Here is a 16,008-nt window from a genome sequence, read left to right as displayed (position 1 = left end):
TTTGGACATATGAGTTTATAAAAGTATTATTAGTTTATGTTTTTCATATAATTTTTAACAAACGAATGTATATCAAATTTTGTATGTTTTTGCCCAGTGATGTGTCCTGGAAATATTCTCAGTGGGAATTTATAAAAATCATTAAATTTTTAGTTAGGTGTAGTGAAAATATTTCATTTATTAAATCACATTTTGGAGCCATCGTCCTATCTTCAGGACGAGAGCAATATGCATTAATTTTCATTTTATAAAGTGTTAAGATTGAAAATTACTATTGAGATTTATAATGAGGTGTAGATAGCTTACACTATATCTTTATTGAGATTTATATTTCCAATAATTTCTTTACATTGTTGTCTTTAACATATTGATATTATATCTCTTTAGGTTATTAAATTATCTTTATGATCTCATTGAATATAATCTGATTAATTCTTTGAGCCTGGTTTTATAGTTTAAATTAAATAAATTGTATATATTAAAATCTCAAACACTCTTTATTAATACTTTAAATGTCCAATGTTTCAGCCAACTTGGTCATCCTCAAGGATAATCTTTATTATAAATTCACACCTCGCATCAAATTAATTTTTTTTTTGTAGGCTATTTTCTAAAAATAAAAAAATAGCATTGTTGATATGTGAGTTATAATAGTCTAGGATAATTTGTAATTAAAAGTTTTATATTTAAATGATAAAATGACAAATAGGTTAAGTTTGACTAAATTTATTAGACCTGGGCAGAATAGCCTGCAAAAAAATTGGTTGGCAAAAATGGTGGACATTTAAAATATTAATGAAGAGTGTTTGAGACTTGTTTAGTGTTGAATACAATTCATTAAATTTAAGCAATTAAACAAATTGATATTACATCCCTCCCTAATTAGACCTGTATTTATTATGAAATGGTAAACCCATGTTGTCTCATGTTTGTTTAAAGTTTATATCTAATCATTAAAAAAATTTTCTTTTGAATTTTTTAATGCTTTTAAATGGTTGTAATGGCTTAAGTCTTGAGTGTTTCATTAATAAAATTGACCCATGATCACTTTAAAAAAATCAAAAGAAATATTTGGAGATTGGGTTATTTTGAATCTACTTGGTCTCTGGTAAAGCGCCTGCCTTAGATTGAATTTCTAAAAAAAATTGAGACCTTCATACTGGTTGTCTTGAAGGTTCCATGTCTCTGTGACTTGTTTAGAAGCTCAATATACAAGGATGAAAGAAGATGTGAATGAACTACTTAAATAAACAAAACCTCCTCTGTTTTGTGATAGCTGGAGTAACATGAGGGATAAGTGTACTATAAATTTTGTTATTTTCCAACAAAAACCACATTTTATTGATTTTAAAATGGAGGAAAGTAAAACACTAATTTGCAGAAGTGATTGAGACTGATAGATTCATTTTTAGTGTTCTTTACAAACATTGCTGCACATATTGAGCAACCTTATCATTGGAAAAGGATCATATGACCCCTACCAATGGTGCTGCAATGAGTTTGGATCAGAGGAGAAAAATCTTGCAGACTACAGAGATAAATAAGAGGAATATCCTATAGAAAGGTATGTCCTTTGGGAGGAAATTCATGAAAATGATAAGATAATTGGACCTTTGTTATGGTGGAGGTTTGAGAAGAGGATGTCATGTGGTAGGAATGGCCTTCCAAATCTTAGGAGCTTCTGTATTCATTCAATATGTTGTCATGGATGCAATAAATAAGAAAAAATTAAAAAGCTGATTATCAACTAAGCGAGCTGCTAAACTCCCTTATCTATCGTTTAATATGAAACTGATGAGTATACAACCTCAGAAGAAGAAAAGAAAGAGAATTTCCCAAATCTTGTAGTTGAGATCTAAATAAAGGAGAAGATCAAGAACCACAGCAATAATAATTATGACGGAGATCATGGCGACAGCGATGAAGAAGATAGCTAAGAGGATGAGGATGTTGGCACCCTTTCTAATGAAGATGACAAAAAAGAAAAATTTGAGGATAATAATATTCGAGAAAATGTACTTATTTTACAAGAAATATGATACCATGTCACCATTGTTAAATCTTTAAACTTTTTTCAATTATTAAATTAACTATTCTTAAATGATATTCATTATTGTATGTAATTAAGAGATATCTCTGCATTTTCTTGTCAATAATAAAATATAAATTCTTGGAAATATTTCTAGAAGTATTTCCCAGAGGAATTATAACTCTTTATCATTGCCCCATATGTCAACCTTTGTGAGTTTTTATATCTCTTGTGAGGGAATGTTGACATATGTAGACTTAAATGATGATTGTGTTAACGATTTTTAGTAATGTCTTAAAGAGTATTTGGCCTTAATTGATTGCTGATATTGTGAAGTATAAGTTATACATAATATATTTTAGATAAATCATGGTTGTCACCTTAACCCATTGACAGTTTATCCTGAGACGGTCACGGGTAGAGTGTCAAGTACCAAACGGTTCATCCCAAGATAGTCATAGGCAGAGCACCAAGTACCATTCAGCTTATTTCGTGCCACTCATGGGCAGGGTAAGGCGTTCAAACTGTTTAGTCTATCAAAGATATCCAAGATTAAGGCTAGATTCTTTGGTTCCTCTGTTTTCTAAGATTATTATTATTCAAGAAGTAGATGTGATTTAGTTTTCAATTAAGTATACTGCCACCTTTGAAACTGAGCAAACAATCCTTTGCTTGTGTGAACACAGTGCTTCATCAGTTCTAGAAATCATTTTTGTGAATTATATTAAATTTTACTTTTGTTATCAACATGGATAGTAGAACAAAGGTGGTAGACCTTCTTCCACTGCTCCGATTGACAGAAAGACATTTTATTGATATTATTCTGCCTACTGCCAATAAGGCCAAACTGTATTGATTTTGTTTGCTGTTCTGAATGAATAAGTGGAAAAAAAATGAGGAAGGAAACAAGATACTACTGCCAGGATTGTGACATCGGCTTATATATGCCATGTTTTAAAATCTAACAGACACGGACTAATTACTGACAAGGTACAAATAAAACATGTTTTTTTATGTTCTTTATTACATGCCAAAGTATTTCCGAAACATAAAAAACTAGACATTGGTAATTTTACCACACTGTGACAGGGTTAAAATGATAAATAGGAAAAATTCTTATACCACCAATTAAATTAATTAATAGATTATACTAGTACTAATAGATTCTATCTAGAAAATCATTACCACCACTTCAAGAAAAAGTAAAATGGGATTATAGATAAAATCCACAATAATCCATAGTGAAAATAACTAAAAAAAAATGTCAAAGATGTTGATGAAAATAAAATAATAGGTAATGCTTAATATGGAGAAATGATTTTATGAAATGGTTGTGAAACACTTATCAGATTAAATAAGTAGTGATAGATCAACCAGAAAATGGTTGCTATCTTACTATTAATGGGGATATTAACGGTGAATTTAGCTTTTAAAAAAAGGCATATAGATACTTTAATGTTTTATCAATACAGTTGTCATTTACATACTTAAATTATGTCATGTAAAATAAAATGTTTTATAAAGAATCCCTTGCCTTCATCACAATTTTCTATTATTTCATACTTCTACTATCCTTCTGAACATTCTCATCTGGATGACTAAGTCTGTTAGTTCTGATGAAGATCAGCAAAAAGGATTGAAATTTCAACTCTAAATAAATAGTTTATTCTACTTTGAATTGTTTATTTTATTTTAGGGAAAAGATTCCTTCAAATAGGAGGTATGCATTACATTCCTTTTTTTTTTTTTTTTCAAATAAAGTAAAAGAGGTAAACATGATAATGCTTACTAAGTAAATTTAATAAGGCAATGATAAGAGAAAATTATTTTTTTTTATATCACAAAAATAAAACAAAACAAAAACAAATTGACATAACAATAAATATTTTTATGGCACTAATGTATATATTATGGTTTAAATACAAATGTTAAATATTAATATAATTATCCTTAATCATTTTAATAGTCACAAAATTTATAATAACCATAATAGTAAAAAATAATTTTTGCTCAAGTCTTTCACAGTACTCTATGTATTCTAAATATAAATACTTTGAGATATCTTTAGTAGATTTACTAGGTGAATTATTTGTTTTTTACAAGTTTGTGTTATAATTTATCAAATGTAGATGATGGTTTCTTACACGATCTTAAATAGAATAACTCGAATAATAAAATCAATTATGAACTTTTATTCATACCTCTGACCAAATACAATGGAATCAAAAGTTAAACAGAACAATGAATTTAATGGTAACAAAAAAAACAAATAAACTAGAAAACTTCTCAGTGGATTTTCAGCAGCCAATTCGCTTCTCATGGCGGGCTTATTCCAAAGCTTATGTAGACATACTCCTTACCTACAAAGTACACTCCAGATCCTATAAACATTATATGTTCCATACTGCATACCTTTCTCATGTCAAGTATTTTTGTGGCTACATGATCTTTACACATCAACCAAACCAATCAGTGAATAATAATTTAAATTTATATAATAGTAATGCATATCTAATACGAGTTAGATTTATGAGAAAAATTATTTGTTTTTTTACAGTTCCAACACTTTTTTTTAGAATTGTCCAATGTTTTAGCTTCTTGGACTTCATCAAGAACAATCCATTAAATAACTGCTTTATTACAAACTTATTAGTAACAATTTTAGTAATATTATTGATTATAAATTAGCATACCATAACTATGATTTCTCTGTTTCACATTAAGTAATAACAATTTGCAGGCTATTCTACCCAGGTCTAATATAATATAGTCAAAATTAACATATGGTACAGCAAATAATTAGGGAATCATATTAATTTACCATATTTTATTTTCAATTACCAATATTTGTCACTTTTTCATTTAAATTTAAATACTTTTAATTGCAAATATGATTCCCTTATAGATTGTTGTTCTGATAATCATATTATATGATCTTCATTTTATCAGACCTGGGCAGAATAGCCTGTAAATTTTTAGTAGTTAATGTGAGGCTGTGAAATTATAGTTAAGGTATGCTAATTTATAATTAATAATGTTTCAAAAATTACTGTTTAACTGTTTTGTTTCTAAAATTACTGTTGGGATATAATTTATTTTAATTGAATTATATATCTTTAGTTTAATTCAGAATCTGTTGTGGTTCATCAAATATATATGATGGTTTCTTACATGATCTTAATAGAATAAATTAAATAATAAAACTGATTGTTAACAAGTCTTAAGATATATTGGGTCTGAGGTTTAGTTTTTGTAAACTCCGCTAGATAGAATGACTAGTCAATTCCTTCTTAATTTTGTTTTTACCAACCTTAATTGTGGATTGTAGATTCTATTAAAATATGTCGTTTTAAAATTTATACTGGCCTCATCACTTCATTACATTTTATTTTGAATTTTAACTGTGCAGAAAATGGAATTATTTATTGTTATTTACAGCTGATGTCGGTTACAACTGAGAAATTTTCGATGCGTGAGTTGGTAACGCCGATGGGGGCGGTTCACGTGCTACGTCACGCTTTGAAATGGAGGGGCCTGGCGGGCTTTGGCCCTCAGACCGTTGCGGTTTATCGTGTAGTATAGTGTGTGTCGGCAAGTATGCCAGCTCAGAAATACGTGGATAAGTATACGTTGAAAACTTTAAGTATGGAACCCATTGGTATCCCTCCCAACAACTCTCACCAGCACCTCATGCATGAGTGTGACGCAATTGACTCAGTCGTTCCCAATTTAAATCCTATTAACGACCGTAAAAATGAAAATACCACCGTAACAGCCACCCAATGGATGACTGTCGGCATCCTCTGTTTTGTCAATCTCATAAATTACATGGATCGCTACACAATAGCAGGTTGGTAAAAATTTTCAAAGTTGTAACTTACAAAAAAGATAAGCTGTCACTGGAGGATATCTCTTGATTGTAAACATGTGTTGTGTTAATTTATAATGTATATTTTTGTTAATTCGTATCAGGTGTAAGTTGACATCGAGTTGTTATCAGTCTATCGTTCAAAATTAGTTCTTGTTTCTCAAGTGTTTTAGTGTCACAGTAAAATTTCATCGCGATGTTTCCATATGTTTATTTTGCTTTACGTGAATATATTGAATTACATGGATCGTTTTACGTTAGCAGGTAAATGTTATTTGAATTTAATGTTTACATTTGAAAGGTTAAGATGGGAGGTTATAGACACGTTATAGATCGTCCTGTTGCTTTTCTGGAAGTCTTACTTTTTTCTTGAATAATTTGTTCATAAAGTTATTTTTTTAGTTTTTGTTATCACATTTAAATTTATTTATATTTAATATTAAATTTTTGCGTTGATTATTATTTAATTAACATCAGCTTTATAATTATTTTTTATATTTTAAAAAAGATTTGTATATGTATATCGTGGGTGCAATGCTTAAGTAATGTATCCAATAATTTCTGAGAGTATTATGTGCTTATTATAAATATGCGGCTTATTTAAGGTAGCATGAAATTAATAATTTTTATATGTGCCAATCGATCACTTTGCATTATAACTAATAAAATCACGCATTATTTGGTTTACCGAAGAATATAGAAAGCCACGTTAAAATGCAGAAAAAACTCAAATGTAGTTTACAGAAACACCATTTTCGCTTTGCACCGGCGATATATCTTTGAATATTTTTTCCTACTTAAGAGGTGACATAGATATTTGGTTTTATGTATTTTCAATGCAACCAGGATCTATATTTTAGTTTTGTAATTTACACTGTGTTAAATTATGTTATTCTCTTATGCACCCTCTCTTGAAATTTCGTTATGATGTCAAATACAACATATAGGTGACTTCCGGTTCTTTATCGGAACTGCAAGTAGCACTGTAGATTCTGCTGCGACTTCCTGTGCATTTCAACCCAATTTCAGTTGGATGAGGTTGGTGGAACAAATACTTTATTTTGTTTCACAATGTAATTCTTCGTAAAATGTCTAAATAAAGGATACGTACCTGTAAATACATGGTCGTAAGATTTGATTTACGTATCAAAGTCGAAACATTTATAATTACTTTTATTTATTTGCGACTGATAAGGATTTGATTTTGTTGAACATATTCCAACGTATTATTATCAATGATTTAAAAATTTATAGTAATTATAAACTAAATTTTTATAATTTAGTTTGATATCTGTTTCTATGTGATAAATTTATAACCACATGTCATGCTTTAATTAGATTTCAAGTTAGCGTCGATGAATGTTATAATTCTAAAAATATATTTTTTTTATTTAATCAGTTATCTAATCTCAACTCATTGTATCATTTCTTCAATTGTGAATCCGAGGTATTCAGTTCTCCTCTTTCTATGGTTTACATATAGCTGATTGGCTTTAGTAGTGGTAATCCGACAAAAACCCTTTTTTTTTTATTTTGTGTTGGAGGTATTCCGTAGATTAGCCATTTGTTACTTTGTGACAATTCCATTAGCTCTAGGACAGTCAGTATGACGACCTCCGTAGAGAAAGAAAACTTTACTGCCTTTTGAACCCATTAATTCAAAATAAAAAAAATAATAAAATTTTTTTTGTCATGTGTTCCACTATTTAAGCATAGCAGCGATATGTTACTATTTTTTTACATTTGATTATGGAAGCATTGCTTTCCAAAACAGGCCAAGTTTATTTTATAATGCTTTATATATTTGTCTTTGATTAACAGTTTTCTGGCGGTTTAGCGTCATTATGACCAAATCACCTTCTTGCACAACCGTTGTTCTAGTAACAATACTTCCTTACGAAGTACTGAACCGATACTGATTTATTTTATTTTATTTTTTCCCAACAATTTTAATGCTAGACTATTACGAGATTAAGGAATTTCCTTCCAGAACAGTTAAGTGTTTCGGGGGAAAATCCTTTTACTTTTTAATATTCTAGTGCTTAATCTTTTAATTAAATAAAAAAGAAAGTCGGTAAGTATATCTTCCTCACCATTCCTAATTTTTTTTTTAATCTCATTAGTTCTTCACTTGAAATTAACATTTTTCTGTATATTTGTGTTGGCTATATTATTACCTTTTTTTTTTTTTTTGTTAATGGTTTATCTTCTGAGAATTAAATCTACGGGACTAGCCGTTGCTGAATGCACAGGTTTATTCAGGAAATTATTATTTTTCATGGGTTAGCGAAAGTAGTTGATAAAATTTATACTTGACCATGTCAACACTAATTTTCAACTTTCTTCTTCTAACTCTAATGAAGGAGCCGTTTCAAGGAAAATACGCATACTCTCGTGCATTATTAGTAGTAGTAGACGGTATCTGATAAAATTGAAACTAGATTTTTTTTATGTTTTGTATACAAATTAGTATAGATGAAACTAGACCCTTTTTATTCTGCTTAACTTTGGGAGAAATCGGTCAAGTCGTTTTCGAAATATAGGTACGCCGAGAAAAGTAAGGTCACACATCCTCTAGCTGAAATGGACATGTTCTGATAAAATTGATATGGGACCAACCAGGTACCTACTAGGCACGTACTTAAACAACTTTATTAAAACAGCATCAACAGTTCAATCAGTCAATTACCTGAATTCTACATTTGAAAAAGAAAAATGGATAAATAATTATGAGAGATAGTTGACCGTGGATGACGTACGAGGAGAAGGTGGTTGGGGGGAGTGGTCAAAGTGAAACACAAATAAGTTGGTGTAACCTATTTAATTATGCCAACGTTTCGGCTAGAGTTTCTAGCTTTCTTCAGGGCTAAGAACAGAACAAGATAACAAGCACAGTAAGTATAGAAAATAAAAAAGAAAGTATAAACAGAATAACATAAAATGAATAATTTTACAACTACATTTTGTAAAATTATTCATTTTATGTTATTCTGTTTATACTTTCTTTTTTATTTTCTATACTTACTGTGGTTGTTACCTTGTTCTGTTCTTAGAAACTCTAGCCGAAACGTTGGCACAATTAAATAGGTTACACCAAAAATGGATAAAATTTAAGCTGGCTGTATCTTTAATTATAATATTCCGAATTCAAAGATTTATATTTTGTTTTGCAGGCAATTTCGTTACCATTAAACTAACACTTGAAAAGAATTGGAGTTACTTCTACACGACTCCATCAATCCACACGAACTAGATAGTGGTTAGGGGGCCCTAATTAAATAAATTAGAACCGGAGTTATAAAATAGAACGTTCGAAAATTTTTTCTTATTTAAAACTAATATTTCGCCATTAATGTCAAATTTTGTTTGTACAGATTAAAAGAACAGGGGTCCAGTTATATAACGGTTGTAGTAATAGTACAAGAGCCCATGAAGAGAAAAATGGCGGTTATTTCACCCCAATTTATGATTACTTTAATGAAAACTATGTATAATTACTATCAAAACTGATGAGTCTGCCAAGTATAGGTAGGGGGAATAAAAAATGGCGTCTGTTTCAAAACCTTAAAAATAATTAAATTTTCATTCAGAGCTCTACTAAAACTACCAACAACACTAGAAAACCTAAGAGAACATCATTTAAAGTAGAGTAAATTTGCTAAAATATGAGCGTTAATTGAGCTATTTACGTTCAATATTTTTCGAGATATATTTGTTTAAAATGCTGCATTTCATAAAAATGTACTGAATGATCAATGGTTAGTTAATTTATATTGAAAAATCTATATCTCTAAAACCATTCTACGCACAGATGTCTATTAGCACTCAAATTAAAGCTAGTTTAATGGACTATAAAGTAGTCTATGACCTTTATCTTCGTAGGAATAGTAGTTTTCGTAATATTTGCTAAAACATATTGATTTATAGTTGTTCGGACAAATTGTCATTTGCCAAATTTATATTCATAAGCGAATATCATTTATCATTAAAACTACTACATCTACGAAGTTAAGTGTCATAAATAACTTTATAGCAAGTTAAATTTTCTTTATTTAGAGTGCTGGCAGACATATGTGCGCCTTATTGGTCTTGAGATATATTTATTTCAAAAATCAAACAACTAGAAATTAATATTTTGTAAATTTATTTTGTCGAATATCATAAAAACTACTACTCCTAAAAAGATAAACATTATGAACTATTTTATAGTAAATTTAACTAGCTTTAATTTGAGCTCTGGTAGACAATTATACGTCTTATGGTTTCTGAAATAAAGGTTTTTATAAATGAAACTTAATTGTCCGAACAACTATAAATCAATTAATTTTAGCAAATTTCATGAAAACTACTACTCCTACGAAAATAAACGTTATAAACTACTTTATACCTCATTAAACTTGCTTTGATTTGAGTACTAATAGAGATCTTTACGTCAAATGGTTTTTGAGATATAGAGTTTTCAAAATAAATTCACTAACTACGTTCCATGCAACATTTTTTTGAAATGTTGCTTTTTAAAAAGCTATATCTGGAGAAGTATTGAACGTAAATAGCTCTATTAGGGCTTACATGTTAGCAAATTTACTCTACTTTGATTTATGCTCTCTTAGATTTTCTATTGCTGTTGGTAGTTGTAAAGATATAGACCTCCGAATAAAAAAATAATTATTTTTAACGTTTTGAAAAAGCCACCATTTTTTATTCCCCCTACCTACACTTGGCAGACTCATCAATTTTGAATGTCAATTATACATAGTTTTAATTAAAGTAACCAAAACATGGGGCGAAATAACTGCCTTTTTTTCTCCCCGGCTCTTGTACTATAACATAGGATTTGGATAAAATGCAGAGGAGTCATGAACAATGGACATCGGGAGAAAAAAAATCTTTCAAATAAATAAAGTTAAAAATTTATAATCTCAAATTTCTTTGAAAAATAGTATTTAAGGGTTTCTGGCAACGCAAAAAACGAGGATGAGTTGCTTGTTTTAGGAGCTGCTGCCATGGGTATGAAGTTGATGAGTATTAATTTGCCAAAATATAAAAATTCCCTCAATTAAAAAAAATTATTTTATTTGTAAATGTAATACATTTTTTGCTTACATGACGCCAAATTCCCTCTTAATTTCCTTTTTTAACACTTGATAAGGAATCTTAAAGTGGTTAATAATGTATATATATTGCTTATGAATTTTCCTATAATATTGACCTAAATTTATATTATTTGCCCATTTAAAATAATTAATTTATTTTTTTAATACAAGTTATATTGTAGGCCGAGTAGAGTTAGGTCATGAGCAGTCTTTGGACTCAGTCATTATTCTATTTTATTGTCTCATAACTTTTATTGCTTGGGGGTCTTTAACATTTTATGTGGAATGTGTTTTTTGTTGTTGCTTTCTTGTTGTCACAAAAAGCTTTAAGTTTTTTTTTACCATGAGGGGAGAATCCAAGGAATCCTTGATAGTAAAATAAATGTGCTGGGCAGATTTAGAGCTGTCTTTCTGATTTTATATTTTGCTGAAATATTTATCGTATTGAAAATTTATTATTAATACCGAGTAATTGTTTTCAATTATGAATCATTGTAATTAAGAAAAAAAAAGTACTTGCCTTGAATAATTTTTTTTTAATAATATCCGTCTGAGGCTATCGGTTCTATTTTTTTTCTTTTTCCTGTGTATGTACTCTGTAGTAACGAGATGTATTGCCATCGTCAATTTTTTTTTTTTTTTAAATTAATGTATTCGTCGGAATTTCACATCTTGAGATCTTGAGTCCCAATAACCAATTTTCGCGAAAGGAGGTAGTTGTGAACAGCCAACCTCAAAAGGTCGCACGAGACTGAAAATATATATTTAGGGCAGTAATATGCCCGGAAGGTTACAGTAACTTTTTCCTTAAAATCAACTAACCAGAAGTGCATCTTTATATAATCGATTTTATATTATTCATAACCGTGTAATTACAATATTTAAAATCGTGTGAAAAATTCGTCTGAAGCCACTTTTTCCTTTAGTGTAGTTAATTATATAACAAAAACTATAAACAGGGTGTCTACCGGACCTGGTGAAGTCAGGGAATTTTTTAAACCTGAAGAAGGAAACGTTTATTGCTAAGGTACGCGATTGATTCTTTTCTGTCATGAATCAGAAATATATTATTTTGTAAACTTATAGTGAAGTTTTCACAGTTGTGATAAACACATGACACGTCACATGTATTATTTTTTTTGCATTGATTTTTCGTGATAAAAAGTAATCGATATTGTTACAAGGGCAGATAGAACTACTTTCCTCAATTGGAAACTGTTATATAAAGTTATTATCTTAGTTATTTATTGCCTCAATAATATTTCAGAAGTAATTAAATCTATTATAACTATTTTGGTGACCTGAAATTTTTCTATTAATGAACTGGAAAAGAATTAGGAAATTTAATATATTATTTCTTACAAAATTGTTTTACTAATTACATCACAATTAAATTTTATCCTAAGTAGGTTCATGCTGTCTGTTTATTTCTGTATCATGTAAGTTATGTATTAATCAATTATATACATGATTGCAACAATATGCAATAAACTCATTGACTCGTTTACGTACTTATTACGTGGAAGTGGTGTTATCGTTGTTTACCTGGGTTACTAAACTCTTTATTTCATGTATTATCAGAGGCATAAATTTATTTACTAATGATTCATTTTTTATTTTTTTATGCAATATTTAAATTGGGAGCTGTGGGCCGAAAATCTATGTTAAACCTTCATTTTAATTTATAATATAATTAACTTGAATTAAATTAACTACTTTTAATTAAATTTTAGTAATTGACAACCTTGCTAATCCAAATCCGTAAACCTGAATTTAAATTTTTTTTTTTTATGATTTCCCATATATTAGTTTTGTAGTGTCTTATCATTTGAAGTAATTTAATCATATTTATCATTGAGATAAATCATAATGAAATCATATTTAGTAATTTAAATCTTGTGTTATTTGTAACCTACCTTTTGTCCTAATAAGTTTCTAAGAAATTAATTAAACAGTGGACTTGATGCGTCATATTATCGTAATGTTTAAAAATAGCGTACCTTTCCACATAATAACACGAGAAAGCATTAAAACACTTTATACTTTACACTTAAACATTTTTAATACTTGTAAAAAGTATTAACCAGAAGCAATTTAGCAATTATATCATATGTTAATATTGACAAAAGGTAGGCTACAAATAATACACGATTAAAATTATTAAATATACAAATGATTATCATTTGTATATTTAATAATTTTATAATATAATTTTGAAATATTATTATAAAAACTAAATATGGTGATAGCTTTAATATATTATTATGAAAATGTCTTTTTATGGATTTTCTCTTAATTTTAGTTTATTTTTTTATTATTGTGTTCTTTGGCGGGCTTGAGAAAAATGGGGACACAAAGTTGCTTGTACGATAGGATGAGGCGGCTGTGGTTCGAAAAATCATTGTGCAACTTTGTTGTTATTAATATTAATAACGTTAATTCGAATTAAATTGAATTAATTTAACTACTTTAAATTAAAATTATAGTTTAATAATTGACAACTTTGCTAAAAAACTTCATAAATCTGAATTTTGAAATTCATATGCTAAAAAAAAATCGCATATCCTGTCAGTGAACACATTTATAAAATAACAAATTTAATTAGAAGTAATCTGCACATAAGTTTAAAAATTTAAGTTTTGTCTACATTCGATTTATTCAGTTGAAACAAATCGTACATGTAACATTTTATTTTTATAATTTATTTCCGAAATGATATAAAAATAAAATATGGTGGTATCTTTATTATTTTATTATGAAGATGTCTTTTTCTGGGTCTCCTCTTTAATTTTGTATTTTCGGTTCTTTTTATGAATTGGATCACTTGAAAGTATTGATAAGGTATTTTATCAACATTTTTTTTTTCAATTAATAGTGATTGAAATAAATTTGCAAGAAGAAATTACATATTGTGTTATAATTATAGTATTTATAAATAAAAAAATTGATTTAATACTAGTAATCACTACATAAGTTTTAAAAATGTAAATTTAGTCTATTTTCAATTGATTCAGTTGAAATCAATCATATACCATGTATTTTACGACTTCTGATGTTTTATTTTTATAATATTAATACTATTATATAAATGAAATATGGTGATGTCTTCATTATTTTATTATGATATTGTCTTTTTCTGGATCTTATGTTTAATTTCGGTTTATGTTTGTGTTTTTTGGTTTTATATACTAATTGGATCTCTTGAAAGGACTATCTTTTTTATCAATTATTTCTTCTAATAATTAATTCTGGTCCAGTTTTAATTTCTTATAATAGTTATTTGGCATTTTATTTTACATGTGGGGAAGGAAACGGGAGATAAGAAATTTAATCTGTATCCGTATATGGGTATAAAATAATCAATATTTGGAAATTTGTTTTAAAGTTTTATAAAACTTTCATCGTTGAAGAAGTATTTTATTCATTATTTTTTATGAAGAAAGTACTACGGATCCATCCGATTATTTCCAAGAGGAAATATGGTTAGATTTTCTATTGGACAATATCGTTTTTTTTATCTTCGGAGTTAGGTAGAAAGTAGACTTAATATCGTTTGAAGATTTTACAAATTGATAATTTAAAATAAAATCCCGCATTTAATGGTTGATTAATGAAATTCCTATTAGCTTGTAAAATATCTCCCAAAACATCATTTAATAAACTTTTTATCGTAATCCCAAATATGAGATTTCATATTGATCTTTCATTATAGAAAAAAAATTATTGAGAGTTAGGAGTCAATCTCTTAAGGCATTGAAACATTAAGTATTAAGACACGCTATCAATAAAAAAATTAATTATGATTACCTTTTGGTTTTGTTAAAACCAATAGTTACAATAATTACAATTGTTGTATCAATTATTAAATTAATTCTTAATTACTTAATTCTTGAGTAACTCTCGTATTAATATTCATGAAACATCCGCATGATCGTTTTTATGAATAAGTTCAATTGTTTTAAATTTCGCACGATTTGACTTGATATTTCTCTAAAAACATTATTAGTTTCTATTTCCTATTACATAATTACTTTTCATATTCTAGAATCACGCCATTCATTTCCTTTTTATTTCACTGTGTTGTGTACACTGCTAATGTTATCTCAGTTCTTGGCGTTTAAATGGTTTCTATAAAATTGTTTAGAAGTTACAATATGAAATTAGAATAGATATTTACTGGCATTCCCGGCAATGTTTCGCTATTGCTAGATTTGGGGATATATGTCGATGATTAAACCAAGTTGAAAGTTTGATGTAGATTAATATATTAATTTATTTATTATCTTTACAATTTCTTGAGACTGGTATTTATTGTTTAAATAAATCAATTGTTATCAATGTTAAGTCTCAACACTCTTTATTATATAACAGTCCAACGTTTCGGCCAATGAAGGGTCAGGAGTTCAGCACTTTGTATGTGCGTATTGTTTCTTGAACAACGGTTGCTCGAGGAGGTGATTTGATCATGATCGCGCTCAGCCGCTAGATTTTTTCCTAATTGAGGGTACCCACTATATGGAGGCTGAGCAGATTCACATACGTTAAAATTAATTTTTAAAAATATACTCAATTTTCAGAATGGAGAATCTAGTAAACAAGCCAAGTAAAATAGCTAATTAATATAGATGTATTGGAAGAAGAAAGTTGACCGTATGAAGTAGATTGTAGGAAGAAAGTCCGGGTGGTGGTGAATGAAGGTATCAATATAGTAAAAGAAAACTATTTATTGTTAACCAACGTTGGAAGGGGCTTGTCAGGGCTGATAAGAATTAAGTTCTGCTACTGTGCTGAGGCTTTCTCAGTTGGTAGCAGAACTTAATTCTTATCAGCACTGATAAAGCCCTTCAAAGTGGGGCGAAACCTTGGTTAACAATTAATAGTTTTCTTTTACTATATTGATACCTTTATTGACCAATTGGTCAATTGGTATTTAAATCAATTGGTATTCGTGCTGAGTCTCAAAACCCTTCATTACGAGTATATCATCAACAGTCACACGTTTCGGACAATGCCTCCTG

At 28.6% G+C, this 16,008-nt stretch overlaps 1 protein-coding gene and 1 long non-coding RNA gene across 2 annotated transcripts in view; one reads left to right on the top strand and one right to left on the bottom strand.

The window, feature by feature from the left end:
- Positions 1-4,201: 4,201 nt before the first annotated feature.
- On the bottom strand, positions 4,202-4,810 carry LOC136795407 (uncharacterized). The gene is made up of 2 exons (XR_010842991.1): positions 4,723-4,810; positions 4,202-4,389 (listed from the first exon to the last, which is right to left on the bottom strand). It is a non-coding gene; the product is annotated as an uncharacterized lncRNA (long non-coding RNA).
- A 740-nt stretch (positions 4,811-5,550) lies between these two features.
- The window catches only part of spin (Protein spinster), a 197,679-nt gene continuing 187,221 nt past the window's right edge, over positions 5,551-16,008 (top strand). Inside the window, exon 1 of the mRNA XM_067045866.1 lies at positions 5,551-5,879. Within this exon, the coding sequence (XP_066901967.1) occupies positions 5,627-5,879 (253 nt within the window). The 5' untranslated portion in view covers positions 5,551-5,626. The remainder of the gene's footprint in view (positions 5,880-16,008) is intronic.

This window comes from Halyomorpha halys, unplaced genomic scaffold (genome assembly GCF_000696795.3).
Source record: "Halyomorpha halys isolate HHAL.00 unplaced genomic scaffold, Hhal_1.1 Scaffold10.1, whole genome shotgun sequence".
NCBI lineage: Eukaryota > Metazoa > Arthropoda > Insecta > Hemiptera > Pentatomidae > Halyomorpha > Halyomorpha halys.
The sequence above is the reverse complement of the archived record's forward strand: the minus strand, read 5'-3'. Positions and strand labels throughout refer to the sequence as shown.